The sequence below is a fragment of the Pseudophryne corroboree genome, chromosome 2 (assembly GCF_028390025.1).
Source record: "Pseudophryne corroboree isolate aPseCor3 chromosome 2, aPseCor3.hap2, whole genome shotgun sequence".
NCBI classification, from domain to species: domain Eukaryota; kingdom Metazoa; phylum Chordata; class Amphibia; order Anura; family Myobatrachidae; genus Pseudophryne; species Pseudophryne corroboree.
This window is the reverse complement of record NC_086445.1, coordinates 324,950,675-324,967,274: the sequence shown is the minus strand read 5'-3', so window position 1 is coordinate 324,967,274 and position 16,600 is coordinate 324,950,675. Positions and strand designations below refer to the sequence as shown.

General features: G+C 44.2%; 1 protein-coding gene across 3 annotated transcripts in view; it reads right to left on the bottom strand.

Moving 5' to 3' along the window:
* The window catches only part of NDFIP2 (Nedd4 family interacting protein 2), a 216,316-nt gene that overhangs the window by 83,689 nt on the left and 116,027 nt on the right, over nt 1-16,600 (bottom strand). For all 3 annotated transcript variants that reach the window (XM_063952999.1, XM_063952998.1, XM_063953000.1), the window contains one exon: nt 16,209-16,296. In XM_063952999.1, the coding sequence (XP_063809069.1) occupies nt 16,209-16,296 (88 nt within the window). The remainder of the gene's footprint in view (nt 1-16,208; nt 16,297-16,600) is intronic.

Genomic DNA, 16,600 nt, shown 5'->3' with positions numbered 1-16,600 from the left:
GTCTATATTAGCAGCAGACACAGTACAGTACGGTAGTCCACGGCTGTAGCTACCTCTGTGTCGGCACTCGGCAGTCCGTCCATAATTGTATACCACCTACCCGTGGTTTTTTTTTCTTTCTTCTTTATACATACTACATCTCATTATCAACCAGTCTATATTAGCAGCAGACACAGTACAGTACGGTAGTCCACGGCTGTAGCTACCTCTGTGTCGGCACTCGGCAGTCCATCCATAATTGTATACCACCTACCCGTGGTTTTTTTTTTTCTTCTTTATACATACTACATCTCATTATCATCCAGTCTATATTAGCAGCAGACACAGTACAGTACGGTAGTCCACGGCTGTAGCTACCTCTGTGTCGGCACTCGGCAGTCCATCCATAATTGTATACCACCTACCCGTGGTTTTTTTTTCTTTCTTCTTTATACATACTACATCTCATTATCAACCAGTCTATATTAGCAGCAGACACAGTACAGTACGGTAGTCCACGGCTGTAGCTACCTCTGTGTCGGCACTCGGCAGTCCGTCCATAATTGTATACCACCTACCCGTGGTTTTTTTTTCTTTCTTCTTTATACATACTACATCTCATTATCATCCAGTCTATATTAGCAGCAGACACAGTACAGTACGGTAGTCCACGGCTGTAGCTACCTCTGTGTCGGCACTCGGCAGTCCATCCATAATTGTATACCACCTACCCGTGGTTTTTTTTTCTCTTTCTTCTTTATACATACTACATCTCATTATCATCCAGTCTATATTAGCAGCAGACAGTACAGTACGGTAGTCCACGGCTGTAGCTACCTCTGTGTCGGCACTCGGCAGTCCGTCCATAATTGTATACCACCTACCCGTGGTTTTTTTTTCTTTCTTCTTTATACATACTACATCTCATTATCATCCAGTCTATATTAGCAGCAGAAACAGTACAGTACGGTAGTCCGCGGCTGTAGCTACCTCTGTGTCGGCACTCGGCAGTCCATCCATAATTGTATACCACCTACCGGTGGTTTTTTTTTCTTTCTTCTTTATACATACTACATCTTATTATCATCCAGTCTATATTAGCAGCAGACACAGTACAGTACGGTAGTCCACGGCTGTAGCTACCTCTGTGTCGGCACTCGGCAGTCCGTCCATAATTGTATACCACCTACCCGTGGTTTTTTTTTCTTTCTTCTTTATACATACTACATCTCATTATCATCCAGTCTATATTAGCAGCAGAAACAGTACAGTACGGTAGTCCGCGGCTGTAGCTACCTCTGTGTCGGCACTCGGCAGTCCATCCATAATTGTATACTAGTATCCATCCATCTCCATTGTTTACCTGAGGTGCCTTTTAGTTGTGTCTATTAAAATATGGAGAACAAAAATGTTGAGGTTCCAAAATTAGGGAAAGATCAAGATCCACTTCCACCTCGTGCTGAAGCTGCTGCCACTAGTCATGGCCGAGACGATGAAATGCCAAGGCCGATGCCCAATGTCATAGTACAGAGCATGTCAAATCCAAAACACCAAATATCAGTAAAAAAAGGACTCCAAAACCTAAAATAAAATTGTCGGAGGAGAAGCGTAAACTTGCCAATATGCCATTTACCACACGGAGTGGCAAGGAACGGCTGAGGCCCTGGCCTATGTTCATGGCTAGTGGTTCAGCTTCACATGAGGATGGAAGCACTCAGCCTCTCGCTAGAAAAATGAAAAGACTCAAGCTGGAAAAAGCACAGCAAAGAACTGTGCGTTCTTCGAAATCCCAAATCCACAAGGAGAGTCCAATTGTGTGGGTTGCGATGCCTGACCTTCCCAACACTGGACGTGAAGAGCATGCGCCTTCCACCATTTGCACGCCCCCTGCAAGTGCTGGAGGGAGCACCCGCAGTCCAGTTCCTGATAGTCAGATTGAAGATGTCAGTGTTGAAGTACACCAGGATGAGGAGGATATGGGTGTTGCTGGCGCTGGGGAGGAAATTGACCAGGAGGATTCTGATGGTGAGGTGGTTTGTTTAAGTCAGGCACCCGGGGAGACACCTGTTGTCCGTGGGAGGAATATGGCCGTTGACATGCCTGGTGAAAATACCAAAAAAATCAGCTCTTCGGTGTGGAAGTATTTCACCAGAAATGCGGACAACATTTGTCAAGCCGTGTGTTCCCTTTGTCAAGCTGTAATAAGTAGGGGTAAGGACGTTAACCACCTCGGAACATCCTCCTTTATACGTCACCTGCAGCGCATTCATAATAAGTCAGTGACAAGTTCAAAAACTTTGTCCGACAGCGGAAGCAGTCCACTGACCAGTAAATCCCTTCCTCTTGTAACCAAGCTCACGCAAACCACCCCACCAACTCCCTCAGTGTCAATTTCCTCCTTCCCCAGGAATGCCAATTTTCCTCCTTCCCCAGGAACAGCAGCGGCGGCACCAGTAGCAGCATCTCGCAAACGCCAACTCTTTCCTAGGCAGGCTACGCTTTGTATCACCGGTTTCCAGAATACGCACACAGCTGAAAACCTCTTACGGCAACTGAGGAAGATCATCGCGGAATGGCTTACCCCAATTGGACTCTCCTGTGGATTTGTGGCATCGGACAACGCCAGCAATATTGTGTGTGCATTAAATATGGGCAAATTCCAGCACGTCCCATGTTTTGCACATACCTTGAATTTGGTGGTGCAGAATTTTTTAAAAAACGACAGGGGCGTGCAAGAGATGCTGTCGGTGGCCAGAAGAATTGCGGGACACTTTCGGCGTACAGGCACCACGTACAGAAGACTGGAGCACCACCAAAAACTACTGAACCTGCCCTGCCATCATCTGAAGCAAGAAGTGGTAACGAGGTGGAATTCAACCCTCTATATGCTTCAGAGGTTGGAGGAGCAGCAAAAGGCCATTCAAGCCTATACAATTGAGCACGATATAGGAGGTGGAATGCACCTGTCTCAAGCGCAGTGGAGAATGATTTCAACGTTGTGCAAGGTTCTGATGCCCTTTGAACTTGCCACACGTGAAGTCAGTTCAGACACTGCCAGCCTGAGTCAGGTCATTCCCCTCATCAGGCTTTTGCAGAAGAAGCTGGAGACATTGAAGGAGGAGCTAACACGGAGCGATTCCGCTAGGCATGTGGGACTTGTGGATGGAGCCCTTAATTCGCTTAACAAGGATTCACGGGTGGTCAATCTGTTGAAATCAGAGCACTACATTTTGGCCACCATGCTCGATCCTAGATTTAAAGCCTACCTTGGATCTCTCTTTCCGGCAGACACAAGTCTGCTGGGGTTGAAAGACCTGCTGGTGAGAAAATTGTCAAGTCAAGCGGAACGCGACCTGTCAACATCTCCTCCTTCACATTCTCCCGCAACTGGGGGTGCGAGGAAAAGGCTCAGAATTCCGAGCCCACCCGCTGGCAGTGATGCAGGGCAGTCTGGAGCGACTGCTGATGCTGACATCTGGTCCGGACTGAAGGACCTGACAACGATTACGGACATGTCTACTGTCACTGCATATGATTCTCTCAACATTGAAAGAATGGTGGAGGATTATATGAGTGACCGCATCCAAGTAGGCACGTCACACAGTCCGTACTTACACTGGCAGGAAAAAGAGGCAATTTGGAGGCCCTTGCACAAACTGGCTTTATTCTACCTAAGTTGCCCTCCCACAAGTGTGTACTCCGAAAGAGTGTTTAGTGCCGCCGCTCACCTTGTCAGCAATCGGCGTACGAGGTTACATCCAGAAAATGTGGAGAAGATGATGTTCATTAAAATGAATTATAATCAATTCCTCCGCGGAGACATTGACCAGCAGCAATTGCCTCCACAAAGTACACAGGGAGCTGAGATGGTGGATTCCAGTCGGGACGAATTGATAATCTGTGAGGAGGGGGATGTACACGGTGATATATCGGAGGATGATGATGAGGTGGACATCTTGCCTCTGTAGAGCCAGTTTGTGCAAGGAGAGATTAATTGCTTCTTTTTTGGGGGGGGTCCAAACCAACCCGTCATATCAGTCACAGTCGTGTGGCAGACCCTGTCACTGAAATGATAGGTTGGTTAAAGTGTGCATGTCCTGTTTTGTTTATACAACATAAGGGTGGGTGGGAGGGCCCAAGGACAATTCCATCTTGCACCTCTTTTTTCTTTTATTTTTCTTTGCGTCATGTGCTGTTTGGGGAGGGTTTTTTGGAAGGGCCATCCTGCGTGACACTGCAGTGCCACTCCTAGATGGGCCCGGTGTTTGTGTCGGCCACTAGGGTCGCTTATCTTACTCACACAGTCAGCTACCTCATTGCGCCTCTTTTTTTCTTTGCGTCATGTGCTGTTTGGGGAGGGTTTTTTGGAAGGGACATCCTGCGTGACACTGCAGTGCCACTCCTAGATGGGCCCGGTGTTTGTGTCGGCCACTAGGGTCGCTTATCTTACTCACACAGTCAGCTACCTCATTGCGCCTCTTTTTTTCTTTGCGTCATGTGCTGTTTGGGGAGGGTTTTTTGGAAGGGACATCCTGCGTGACACTGCAGTGCCACTCCTAGATGGGCCCGGTGTTTGTGTCGGCCACTAGGGTCGCTTATCTTACTCACACAGCGACCTCGGTGCAAATTTTAGGACTAAAAATAATATTGTGAGGTGTGAGGTATTCAGAATAGACTGAAAATGAGTGGAAATTATGGTTTTTGAGGTTAATAATACTTTGGGATCAAAATGACCCCCAAATTCTATGATTTAAGCTGTTTTTTAGGGTTTTTTGAAAAAAACACCCGAATCCAAAACACACCCGAATCCGACAAAAAAAATTCGGTGAGGTTTTGCCAAAACGCGGTCGAACCCAAAACACGGCCGCGGAACCGAACCCAAAACCAAAACACAAAACCCGAAAAATTTCCGGCGCTCATCTCTACTGTAAACCATATTCTATGTATCTTCCAAAACACAAACCTTCCATTTGTAGCCTTATAGTATTGTACTGTATAATCAGCCTTCCAGATTTTTATTTATGTACCTATTGTAATTTGTTATAGCATGTTCTTCCGGTGATTATAGTGAGCAGATTCTGCCTCACCTCTATAGGGAGCGAGCAGAATCTGCCTTCTGCAATTATCTTGCAGAAGGCGCTGGCGATTCTGCAGCTAATTAAATCTGCCCTGTAGGGCACACTCCAGAATTTTTCGGGCAGGGTACTGGTCACCGAGTAGGGTATCTTTATATTTTAAGATCAAAAAGTTTGCAACTTGGACATTGGTGTATGGCGGGTGTCCATTCTCTCACAGTCTTAAAAGGAGTTTACTGTACATTGGGGCAGATGTATGAAGCGTCGCTATGTGCCTTTGTGTATATAGCGCATGCTAAGTCCTGCATTCCCCGCTTCACCGCAATGTATGAAGCGCTTCTCAGCTGGGATTTACAGCACATACTGCAATAACATCTGCTGCGCTGTGTACATAGGAAAGCGATGGGCACCTGATGTATGAACGGTGAGGTGGCTCTTAACTTCACGATAATCCCCTTCTGTCACTTCACCCGGTCGGGGCTGTCGCTGCTCCACTGTAGCTTCTTGTTTTGTTTTTTTACAAAACTTCATTGTCTGGCCACGGCGTCCTGAGGACTTCTCTGCGCATGCGCTGGTATGCACAGCATGGCTCGCTGGGAGCTGGGGAGACGGCACATGCGCACTGCCACGCTCGCCTCAGCTCCCCCCGAGTACTTAGATGTATCGCGCATGTGCAGGAAGAAGTGCGAGGCATGAAGGTGTACTGTGCATGTCCAGGACCGCACCAAATGGGGAAGAGAGGGGTGTAACGGCACTTCCACCCATTCAAATAACGATTCCTTAAAGGGGCAGGAGCAGCAATCATACATTGGGGAGAAGAGTATTTTCATAACACAGGGAAAATGCAGTGAAGTGCCAAGTGTACATAAGGAACATTAGGGTACACTTTCATACATCTGCCCCAATATCTGGAGATGCGGTATCTTATTTGTGGAGTCAAAGCACAGAGTGCTTGGCTAAACAACTATTCGTGGGCTGCCAATGTAAAGTTCTTCAGGCACACACACATTTTCCTGGCCCCTATCATTCCATTCACTTGAAAGTGCCCACAAATGCTGGCCATGCCCCCCTGCCCCATTCAGTTCTGGGGAGGCGCTGTAGCATGTGCGTGCTCCGGGTTCCATGGCCCCCATTATGCCTCAGCATAGCGCACACAGATTGTGTGGGCTTCATGGTAAACTTTGAAACACAGGCAACTGTCACGTACTGTATACTACCTGGCTGATTTGCATTAAAATACTCGCTACTAGAGAATACTTGTAATGAAAATACTTCAGACTAAAAAAAAAAAACAATAAAAAAAAAAAAAAAAAAAAAAAAAAAAACAGTTCCAACAATTACAGCACATCATCACATTCAAAATGATCCTTTACTGGATTATAAACAGTTCACATGTACAGTTTGCTAAGCCTCCATTAATGTGTACACTTCACTGATTTCATTGTGATTGCTCGCTAGGCTTTTACCTTAGAGATTGCATTAAGGCAAAAAATGAATTTCCCAAAACTAGAAACGGAGTGCGCTTCACGGTAAGACATCGCAGCATTATGCATGCAGGACCTTCAGTACCTTATCCTGTATTAATGGAAAATGCAGCAAGCGCTTTTTGTACATTATGTATACTATTCTATTTCACTAGATTTCCAATACTGGCTTTCATTTTAATTGGCTAGCACATGTGTATTATGTACACACATGTACAGTCACAGTATATACTTGTAATTGTCATTTTCAAAAGCAGGTCTTAAGAGTTTATACTACTTTAATACATATGCTTTACTTACAGATTTAAAATGTTTATGCTTAAATATTATCCCGGAATATCGTGAAAAATCGGTGACAAATTTCGTTATCAATTTTATTCTGTCATCATTTATCCAACAAACACATGGCCACATGAAGAATCCGTGATGTAGTTATGTGACCGTGATGTGGTCATGTGATGTGGCGAGCGCAGCGAGCCCACAAGGGGTTTCCTTGCGATTGCCCCTCCTCCGGCAAACTGGGGACCAGGATCCCGGGGTCGGTCACCCGATATCAACCCGAAGAATCCATGCCTGATTAGCAAGCAGACTCAATTGCTACCATGTAAATACCAAAGGTAATCTGAGGCTAGGGCTGCTAATCAAGTGCACTTCGTCATGTGATCATCAGGGATTGCTACCAACTCTACATAAAGCAGTAACTGTCTCAGGTCTGGAGCATGAGAAAAGACACATGCTATTATCTCAGACAAGCAATTATTGCTGCTGAACAGTCAGGAAAGGGTACTAGTGCCATATCCAAACAATCTGAAACCCATCATTCTACACTGAGAAATATCAGTGACAATGAATAAAACACCTGTCAGTTGCAAACCTTCCCAGAGTAGAACATCCCATAAAAGCAGTCCATACAATGCTCAGAGAAATCATAAAACACCCAAAAGCTACATCCAAGGATCTACAACTACATGACTGGGTGGAAATCAATTATTATATTGCGCCCAATCTCCCGTCTAAAGGGACTGTTCTTTATTATCGAGCCCAGAGAGGTAAATAGTTGGCGTGACGCGAAAGTCCATATGAGCGCACTCCAAGATCACTTTTCGCACATTACAGCTCGCCACCTCAAGGGGTAGCGAGTTGAAATGCAGATGCCAGCAGCTGATCGTGCCCAAATGGATTTACAATTGAACAGCTCCAATGGGCGCCATCTATTGGCTGCCGATGCCGAAAACAAATGAATTTCCGCCTACATCAGAAAAAGCAAGTATAATTTTCACATAATAGTAGCCAGGAGAAAACTCTATTCCACCAAACAAAATAAACTGTATTGCTTAGGCTTGCAAAGATACATTCACAGAAACAAATTGCTGGATAAACCAGATCAAAATGGAGTTGTTCGGACTTAGTGCTCAAGGTCATTACTGTTGAACACCAAAACACAGATCATCATACCAAGACGGTCATAAGAATACACTATTAAAGAGCTGATGGCATGGGATTGTTTGTAGTCACATAACCAGGGGGCCTAGCAATCATCAAGTCCATCATGCTAGATTATTCTAGAGGAAAATGTGACACCATTTGTGCAACATCAGAAACTTGGGTGCAACGGGACAAAGATCCTAAGTGTATCAAGTCTTCAACTAAAGTCTATACAGTACATACAGTAAAAGAATCATGTTTTTTGGATTTACTCAGTTAAAAGTCCTGACCTCAACTCTAGGGAGAGGCTGCAGAGGGACCTTTACTGTGTTGTACATGCAAGGATTTCCTCTTATCACTGAACTGAAGGAGCCTTACAAGATACAGTATGTATTTGAGCAGTCAATAAAGATGTATTAAGAAAAAATAACAATGGGAAAGCGCTATTTAATCTGTAGTAGATTTTTATTTTAATAAATTTTATCACGTGTCACTATATTTGATACCGGCCAGCAACAATACCCATAAAAAATGCTTTTACAATTACTTAAAACATTTCATTTACAATATTGCAATCATTATATTTACTAAGAAGCAACAAATACAAGAACAGCTGCACCTAAAGTGCTATTGGCAACAAAGGCTCTTTATAAATATCTTCAGTGATACTTTGTACCACTCAGCTACCAGTGCACTTACTGGTTATTCCACATATGATCTGAAACATTCACTTCACAGGTTGTAAATGATTTGCACTCAGCTCTGTTAATTTCTATAACACAGAGCATTCAGTGCATCTGATAATTGCTCCACATAACGTAGTGTTAGTAAAATTCATGCACTTTCACACGCTGTTAATGTCTATTATCCTGTGTAGCTTTGTGCCTTTAGCACCTGTGATAATTGCTCAAAAACGTGGTGTTAGTATGAATCATGCACTTTAACAGCTGTTATCGTACGATCTCCCAGCTCACGGGACACAGCTACAGATCACTTATTTGCCGGCATCCCACAGTTCACTTTGCTGTTTGAGAGAAAAAGTGCAAGTGGTGAGAAGCGACCTTACACGGACTCCAGATAAGGCTGCCGGGAGAGCTCCAGCCGGGAGGGACGATACCATATCCGTGGTTTGACAGGCATGCTGAATGGTCCTAAACTACATTGTGGTAAATAAACTTCATATGGCAGACATGGACTTTTCACCTTAAGGCTGCATGGTTATGCATGAACATTGTGCTTTATATCAGGAGCGGTGAGAGAAAAAAGCCAATAACCAAGTTAAAAGCTAGTATATGCTGTGTGCAAACTATAAAGAGATAACAGCTGTTAAAGTGCATGATTCATACTAACACCACGTTTTTGAGCAATTATCACAGGTGCTAAAGGCACAAAGCTACACAGGATAATAGACATTAACAGCGTGTGAAAGTGCATGAATTTTACTAACACTACGTTATGTGGAGCAATTATCAGATGCACTGAATGCTCTGTGTTATAGAAATTAACAGAGCTGAGTGCAAATCATTTACAACCCGTGAAGTGAATGTTTCAGATCATATGTGGAATAACCAGTAAGTGCACTGGTAGCTGAGTGGTACAAAGTATCACTGAAGATATTTATAAAGAGACTTTGTTGCCAATAGCACTTTAGGTGCAGCTGTTCTTGTATTTGTTGCTTCTTAGTAAATATAATGATTGCAATATTGTAAATGAAATGTTTTAAGTAATTGTAAAAGCATTTTTTATGGGTATTGATGCTGGCCGGTATCAAATATAGTGACACGTGATAAAATTTATTAAAATAAAAATCTACTACAGATTAAATATCGCTTTCCCATTGTTGTTTTTTCTTGTTCTATATAAGGGGTTTAAAACCAATTACCCCTGGGAAAGCATCTCTCTTTTTTTCTGTTCAATAGGGGCGTCTGGAATTTCTTTTTGTAAAGATGTATTAAGCCTGGAGATGGCATAAGGAATTGATAAACCAGTGATAAGGGAAAGGTGATAAACGCACCAGCCAATCAGCTCCAAACTGTTAATTTACATATTGGAGCCGATTGGCTTGTGCGTTTATCACCTTGCACTTATCACTGGTTTCTCCGGCAGGGCCCACAGGATATGATGAAGCGACAGCGGATTTGCACCAATCGGTCATGCATGCAACGGGCCTGTCCATATATCCCCGCTTCCTGACTCAGGCAAATCAGTTTTTTGTTTGCTGCGGCAGGAGCCGGACCATGGTCAGAGGGCTGATGACTTTTAGCTGCCCTAAGCCTTCTTATTTTATTTTTATAGTCTTACTATTTTTTCAAAACTGATCTTTCTAAAAAGCGTCTTATATGTACCTTAGAAAGAGTCACTCCAACAACTCTCGCAACAACGTTTACCCACGAGTACAGTGCTGTTTCGGCAGGTCGTCAGTGTCCGATGTACTAGCAAGTCCAGCAGACGTTACCAGGCTGGGGCCAGAGCACGGGGAGAAGGCAAGGCATCTGTTCCACTTACAGGGGGAATACGGACACAGCCGCACTGTTTTGAGAGGAGACTATCAAACAGTCGCTGAAGCAGCTGCCACCTCCGGTGCACCAGCACTAGGCCTTAGGGATCATAGGCTCTGGGAGTAGTATGAAGCCATGATCCCTAGGATTGATGTCAGCAGTGGAGAGTCAGACGCTCCCCTGATCGCCCCTCCCCCCGATACATGACCAGTTTCCTCCGAGTCTCCCGCCATGAACTGATTTTCCCCTTCCGTCTGAGACGCTGTGTACTAAGGGGACACAGTCGCAGCATAGGCAGCTGTGTGGTTAGTGCGTCTGTGTTCACTATAGGTTCATGGAGCGGCAGTGTACACTAGTAGCGTCTGCATCCACTCAGTGTTCACAAATGTATTAATCGGTCCTGGAAGCGGGGTGAGTCTCTCTGTATCCCACTCTACTGAGTATGGGTAATACAGCACTAAGTCTCTATCTACCTTTTGAGTATGAATAAGTAGATAAGTACCTATTGCATAGAAGTCTGTATACTATTACTGTTATTTCAATCGCTTTGCGTCTGAATACGGTAAATCTGTTTAAATATGATTCAGTAATATGTTCTCCTACATACTTGAAATGTATTTGTAGTTGATGATGTGCTCATATTGCTTATTATACTAATGTATAACATGTGACTGACTGCTATTGTGATTGCTAACTTTACTATATAGTCTGTCAGTTTTTTCAATTCCGATCCTCAATGCTGGTGCATAGCAGGGTAGGGTCGGATTGTATGTCACTTTAAAAATCTTAAAGTGATTACAGTCACAAATTGTGTAGTACACTGTGGAAGTTTTGATTATTTATCATGTCTAAGAGCAGCAAAGGTGAGGAAGATACACTCACAGCAACACCAACACTCACATGTTTGTCTTGCAAAGCTGGCTTAACTTCTCAGGATCTGGTTCAGGATGGTTTGTGTGCAAATTGTTTTAGCTTTCACCAGGGTCTCTTGAAAAATAGTAGGCAGATTCAAGTGCAGATTGATCCGCCTTGGGCTATGTTTGCACAGACATTATCTGTAGCTGAGCGGATAATTCCAACTCTTGTACCAGGGGTAGGTTACACAATTAACCCTTACATGCAGCTTCCCACCTGCGGTTTATCACTTCCAGCAGCAGCCTCTCAAAAGAAACAGGCTGATAAACCAGTGGTAAGTAAATCTTCATCCTCACAGGCTACACATGTTCAGATGAGGATTCATCAGAGGATGAAAGCTCATTAAACTCTGGTTCGGCATACGAAGAGGAGGAGGAAGGTCTCATCTCAGTGGCTATAGCGGAGTTGATTAAAGCAATGAAAGCCATTCTATCCTTAGAGGATTCAGCAGAGCCTGTTAAAAACCAAGGCACCTGTGTTTAAACGTCCCAAAACAGTTAAGATTGAGTTTCCTGGGTTAGATTAGCTGACGGAAATCATGGAAGAGGCTTGGGCTACGCCCAATAAGAAGTTTAGAATTCCTAGAAAATGGAATTCCAATTATCCTCTTCCAGCTGGGGATTGTTTAAAAAGGGAGGTGGCTCCCAAGATAGATGCGCATGTGATTTGATTAGTATGAAAATCTATATTACCTCTGCCTTCAACATCATAAAATGATGTCATGGATAGGAGAGTGGATGGGTTTAAAAAAAAATAAAAAATTCCCTATCTGGGGCAGTCATTAGACCAGCCATGGCTTCAGCTTGGATGGCAAAGGCAGTGGATGCATAGGCTGATGCATTGGAGGGAGGAAGGGGGGCGGGGCGTTCAATGGCATCTAGAGAGCAAAAATCCCACAAAGCACATATAAAACAGGCTGCAATGTTCTTGGAAGAAGCAGCATTGGACATGGGTACTACTGCATCCAGGGCATCAGTTTCAACAATAGCTGCTTGCAGAGCAGTTTGGCTATGTACATGGAAAGCGGATTCTGAATCTAAGAAGGTTTTGGAATCTTTACCAAAAAGAATATCTCCAGAAAAAGGCAAAGAATTGACAGATATTTTGGAGTCAGAAGCAGACTCCAAGAAGGTAACGTTTCCCTCCACATATCTCCTGCTGGCAGAGATAAGCTGCCATTACCACCATAATTTTGGTAAATACTCTGGGGGCTGTGGCTAACCCAAAAGGTAGGGCCTGGAACTGAAAATGTTGTTGGAAGAAAGCGAACCTCAGATAACTGATGGGACAGTGCTATAGGAACATGTAGGTAAGCATCCTGGATATCCAGGGATACCATATAATCCCCTGGCTCCATGGCCAAAATGATGGAACGTAAAGTCTCCATATGAAACAGAGGTACCCAAATGTATTTGTTCAGCACTTTGAGATTGAGAATGGGCCGGAATGACTCATTTGGCTTCTGAACTAGAAACAGGTTGGAGTAAAAACCCTGTCCTCGTTGTGCAGGAGGAACTGGAATGATTACTCCTGACTTAAGCAATTTCTGAAATGCCCCTTGCAAAGCCCTGACCTTCGTCTCTACCCGAGATGGGCTGGTACAAAAAAACCTTCGAGGAGGGTGCTTCTTAAAGGCAAATGCATAACCTAGAGATATCGCTTCCTGCACCCAGGCATCTGTTGTAGACTGTTGCCAGCTCTGTGCAAACTGAAGAAGTCGGCCCCCCACCCTGGGATCCCCCAGGTGGAGGCCCGCACCATCAGGCTGATGGCTTATTTTCTGTTTTACTAACTGGTCCTCTGGTACCGCAATGCTTCTTAGTCTTACCAGACTTGTTGTTTTGGGGCTGCCTGCCATCCCTTTTACCTTTAGCTTTTCCTAGAGACTGAAAGGGCCGAAAAGCTGGAACTTTAAGTTTGAATTTGTATGTATAAGAATTTTCCAAACCTCGACTATCTTTTAATCCTGCAACAGTCGCAGGAATTGCTCATATATCAGCTGCAACAGACAATAACGTGTATGCAAAGGCATGGGTGGCTCATAATTTGGGCAAAATCGTCTCTGGTTCAGTCACAGTGAATGACTCACTTGGGGGCTGTACTGGATTCAAGCCATCGGAGTGTAATTTTACCTCTGAACAAGATATCCAAAGTTCAGGTAAGGATTCAGGAGATGCTACACAGTCAAAAGGTATCCATTCACGCAGCAATGGGTGTGATGGGATTGATGGTGTCAACATCCGACATGGTGGAGTATGCACAGTTCCACTTGAGGACTCTGCAGCATCTGATCCATGCCAAATGGAATGGGTTGCATCAGATGAGAAAAACGCAGACTATGATCCCTACGATGGAAATAAGAAAGTCATTAGCCTGGTGGCTACAGACATCCCATCTGGACAAGGGAAGACCCTTTTGGATATCAGATTGGGAAGTTCTGACAACGGATACCAGTCTCCAGGGCTGGGGAGCAGTGTCAGGAAGGTTTTGTTTCCAGGGGCAATGGACCAAGGAAGAAGGTTGCCTGCAAATAAATATATTGGAACTTCGGGCTATATACATGGCACTGATTCAGGCAAAGGACATTCTTCGGGGAAAACCAGTTTAGATCCGCTCGGACAATGCGACGGCAGTAGCATACCTCAACCATCAGGGAGGAACTCGCAGCCAAAAAGCTATGAAGGAGGTAAGTCACACACTAAAGTGGGCAGAACTTCATCATCCAGCCTTGTCCACAGTGTTCGTTTTGGGAGTCCTAAACTGGGAAGCGGATTTTCTCAGTCAACACGCCATTCAGGCAAGTGAATGGGCTCTACACCTAGAGGTCCTCCAGACTCTAGTCAACAAGTGGGGGTTTGCCAGAGATCGATCTCATGGCGTCCCATCAGAACAACAAAGTTCTTGCATACAGGTCAAGAACAAAGGATCCCAGGGTGATCTTTGTAGATGGCCTGTTGGCGAGATGGGACTTTCATCTGGCCTACGTGTTTTCTCCAATCACCTTATTACCCAGTGTGGTGAGAAAGATAAAGCAAGGAAAAAGTGCCGTGATACTAATAGCTCCGGCTTGGCCCAGAAGACATTGGTACACAGATCTGCAGAGGATGTCGATGGATGCTCCACTCCTGCTTCCTCAAAGTCCAGATCTACTGATGCAGAGTCATTGTTATCACAGACATCTGGATCGACTGTCTTTGACGACGTGGCTCTTGAGACCTCTATCCTGAAGAAGTCAAGAGGATTCTCACAACAGGTAATTCAAACAATGCTCAGAGCAAGGAAACCTTCCTCGGCTTGCATTTATCACCGAATATGGCAAACCTATATTCATTGGTGCAGTGAACAGAAAATGGACCCTAGGTCTTTCAGAGTTTCCAGGGTCTTAGCATTCCTTCAGGCAGGAATGGATAAAGGTTTGAAGGTGGCTTCCTTGAGAGTGCAAGTGTCAGCATTGACTGTATGGTTCCAAAAGAAAATTGCCAACTTACAGGATGTGCACACTTTTTTCCAGGGAATGCTGCGCATTCAACCTCCTTTTGTTCCTCCTTCAGTGCCTTGGGACTTAAATTTAGTCCTAAAGGACCTTCAAGCTGCCCCAATTGAACCTCATAATAAAGTGGATCTTAAATGTTTGACAGCTAAAGTTCTCTTTCTACTGGCCATGGCGTCAGCTAGAAGAGTATCAGATTTAGGGGAATTGTTATGTCGTCCTCCATTTCTGATCTTTTATCCAGATAGAGCGGTTCTCAGAACTAAATCTGGGTATCTTCCCAAGGTGGTGTCTAAATTTCACCTTAACGAAGAAACTGTAGTCCCGGCTTTCCAGGAACCGGGCCTTTCTGTGGGAGATGCATCGCTGGACGTGGTCCGTGCCTTAAGGATCTACGTGGATCGTACCAGTGCCATCAGAAAGACAGATTCTCTCTTCGTTCTCTACAGATTTCACAAGAGAGGATGGCCTGCTGATAAGCAGACACTGGCAAGGTGGCTTTGAATGACGATTTCAAAAGCATATTCTCAAGCTGATCTTCCTGTTCCGGCTAATGTCTCTGCTCACACTACTCGTAAGGTAGGTTCATCATGGGCAGCACAACATGGTGCTTCAGCAGAACAAATATGTAAGGCAGCGACATGGTTTTCCATTAACACATTCATTAGACACTATGCCATGGATACCTTTGCCTCTCATGATGCTCAATTCGGGCAAAGGATTCTCCTGTCCAATCAGGAGCGTCCCCCACCACTAAATTGCTTTGGGAAATCCTAATGTTATCCTGTGGATAACCTGTAGACCCTGCCAGAGAAATATATACGTTATGATAAGAACCTACTGTTGATAACGGTATTTCTCCTAAGTCCACAGGGATCCCACCCTGACGCACTTGATTTGAGGATCCTTTTGCTCACTCACCTCTTTCTTCTTGTACGGAAGGGTGTGCATGTGTGTTCTTCTCGCCTGATTAGGGCTACCTATGATGCTCCTGCCTTGAGCTTTGGAAATACAACTGATTTGCCTAAGCAAGGGGGCAGGAATATATGGACGGGCCCGTTGCATGCTGGGAGGCCGAAAAGCTTTGACCAATTGGTGCAAATCCGCTGTCGCTTCATCATATTCCAATTTTATGCTCTGGATCCTGTGGACTTAGGAGAAATACCGTTATCAACTGTAAGTTTTTACCATAACGTATATTTATCACTCCCTTATTCCTTCTCCAGGTTAATACATCTGCCCCAATGTGAGCAACTGAAGATCATACAGAAAATTATTACTTCAACATAATGCTGCTAAAGGTGAATATGACAGAAATAGATACAGAATATGGAAGACTTACTAAAGAAAGCCAGCATGAAGATTCCATCATTCCCCACTCTCAGCTGGTCTGCATCACTGAAGTCATCCCTTGGTGGATATTCTTCTTCCTATTTTAGCAAGTTGCAAAAAATGTATGAAATATGCAAAATATTAGTTTGTCATAAAGTGGAATAGTTTTTAATTGTATGTGACTGGTATTATAGAAAAGATAAAGAGAGCTTGTCTCTTGGTGGTATGCCAATTCCACCCTCCTGGCGCTAATAATAAAATACATATCTCACAAATAAATAAGTATACAAAAAGAAAAATTCAACACACTGCAGCGTATGTTTTCAAGACTTAGTTAGAGTCTTAGGCATAGAGATACATACATAGATATTTAAAACATTGCGCTGTGTGTTACTGTTTTTT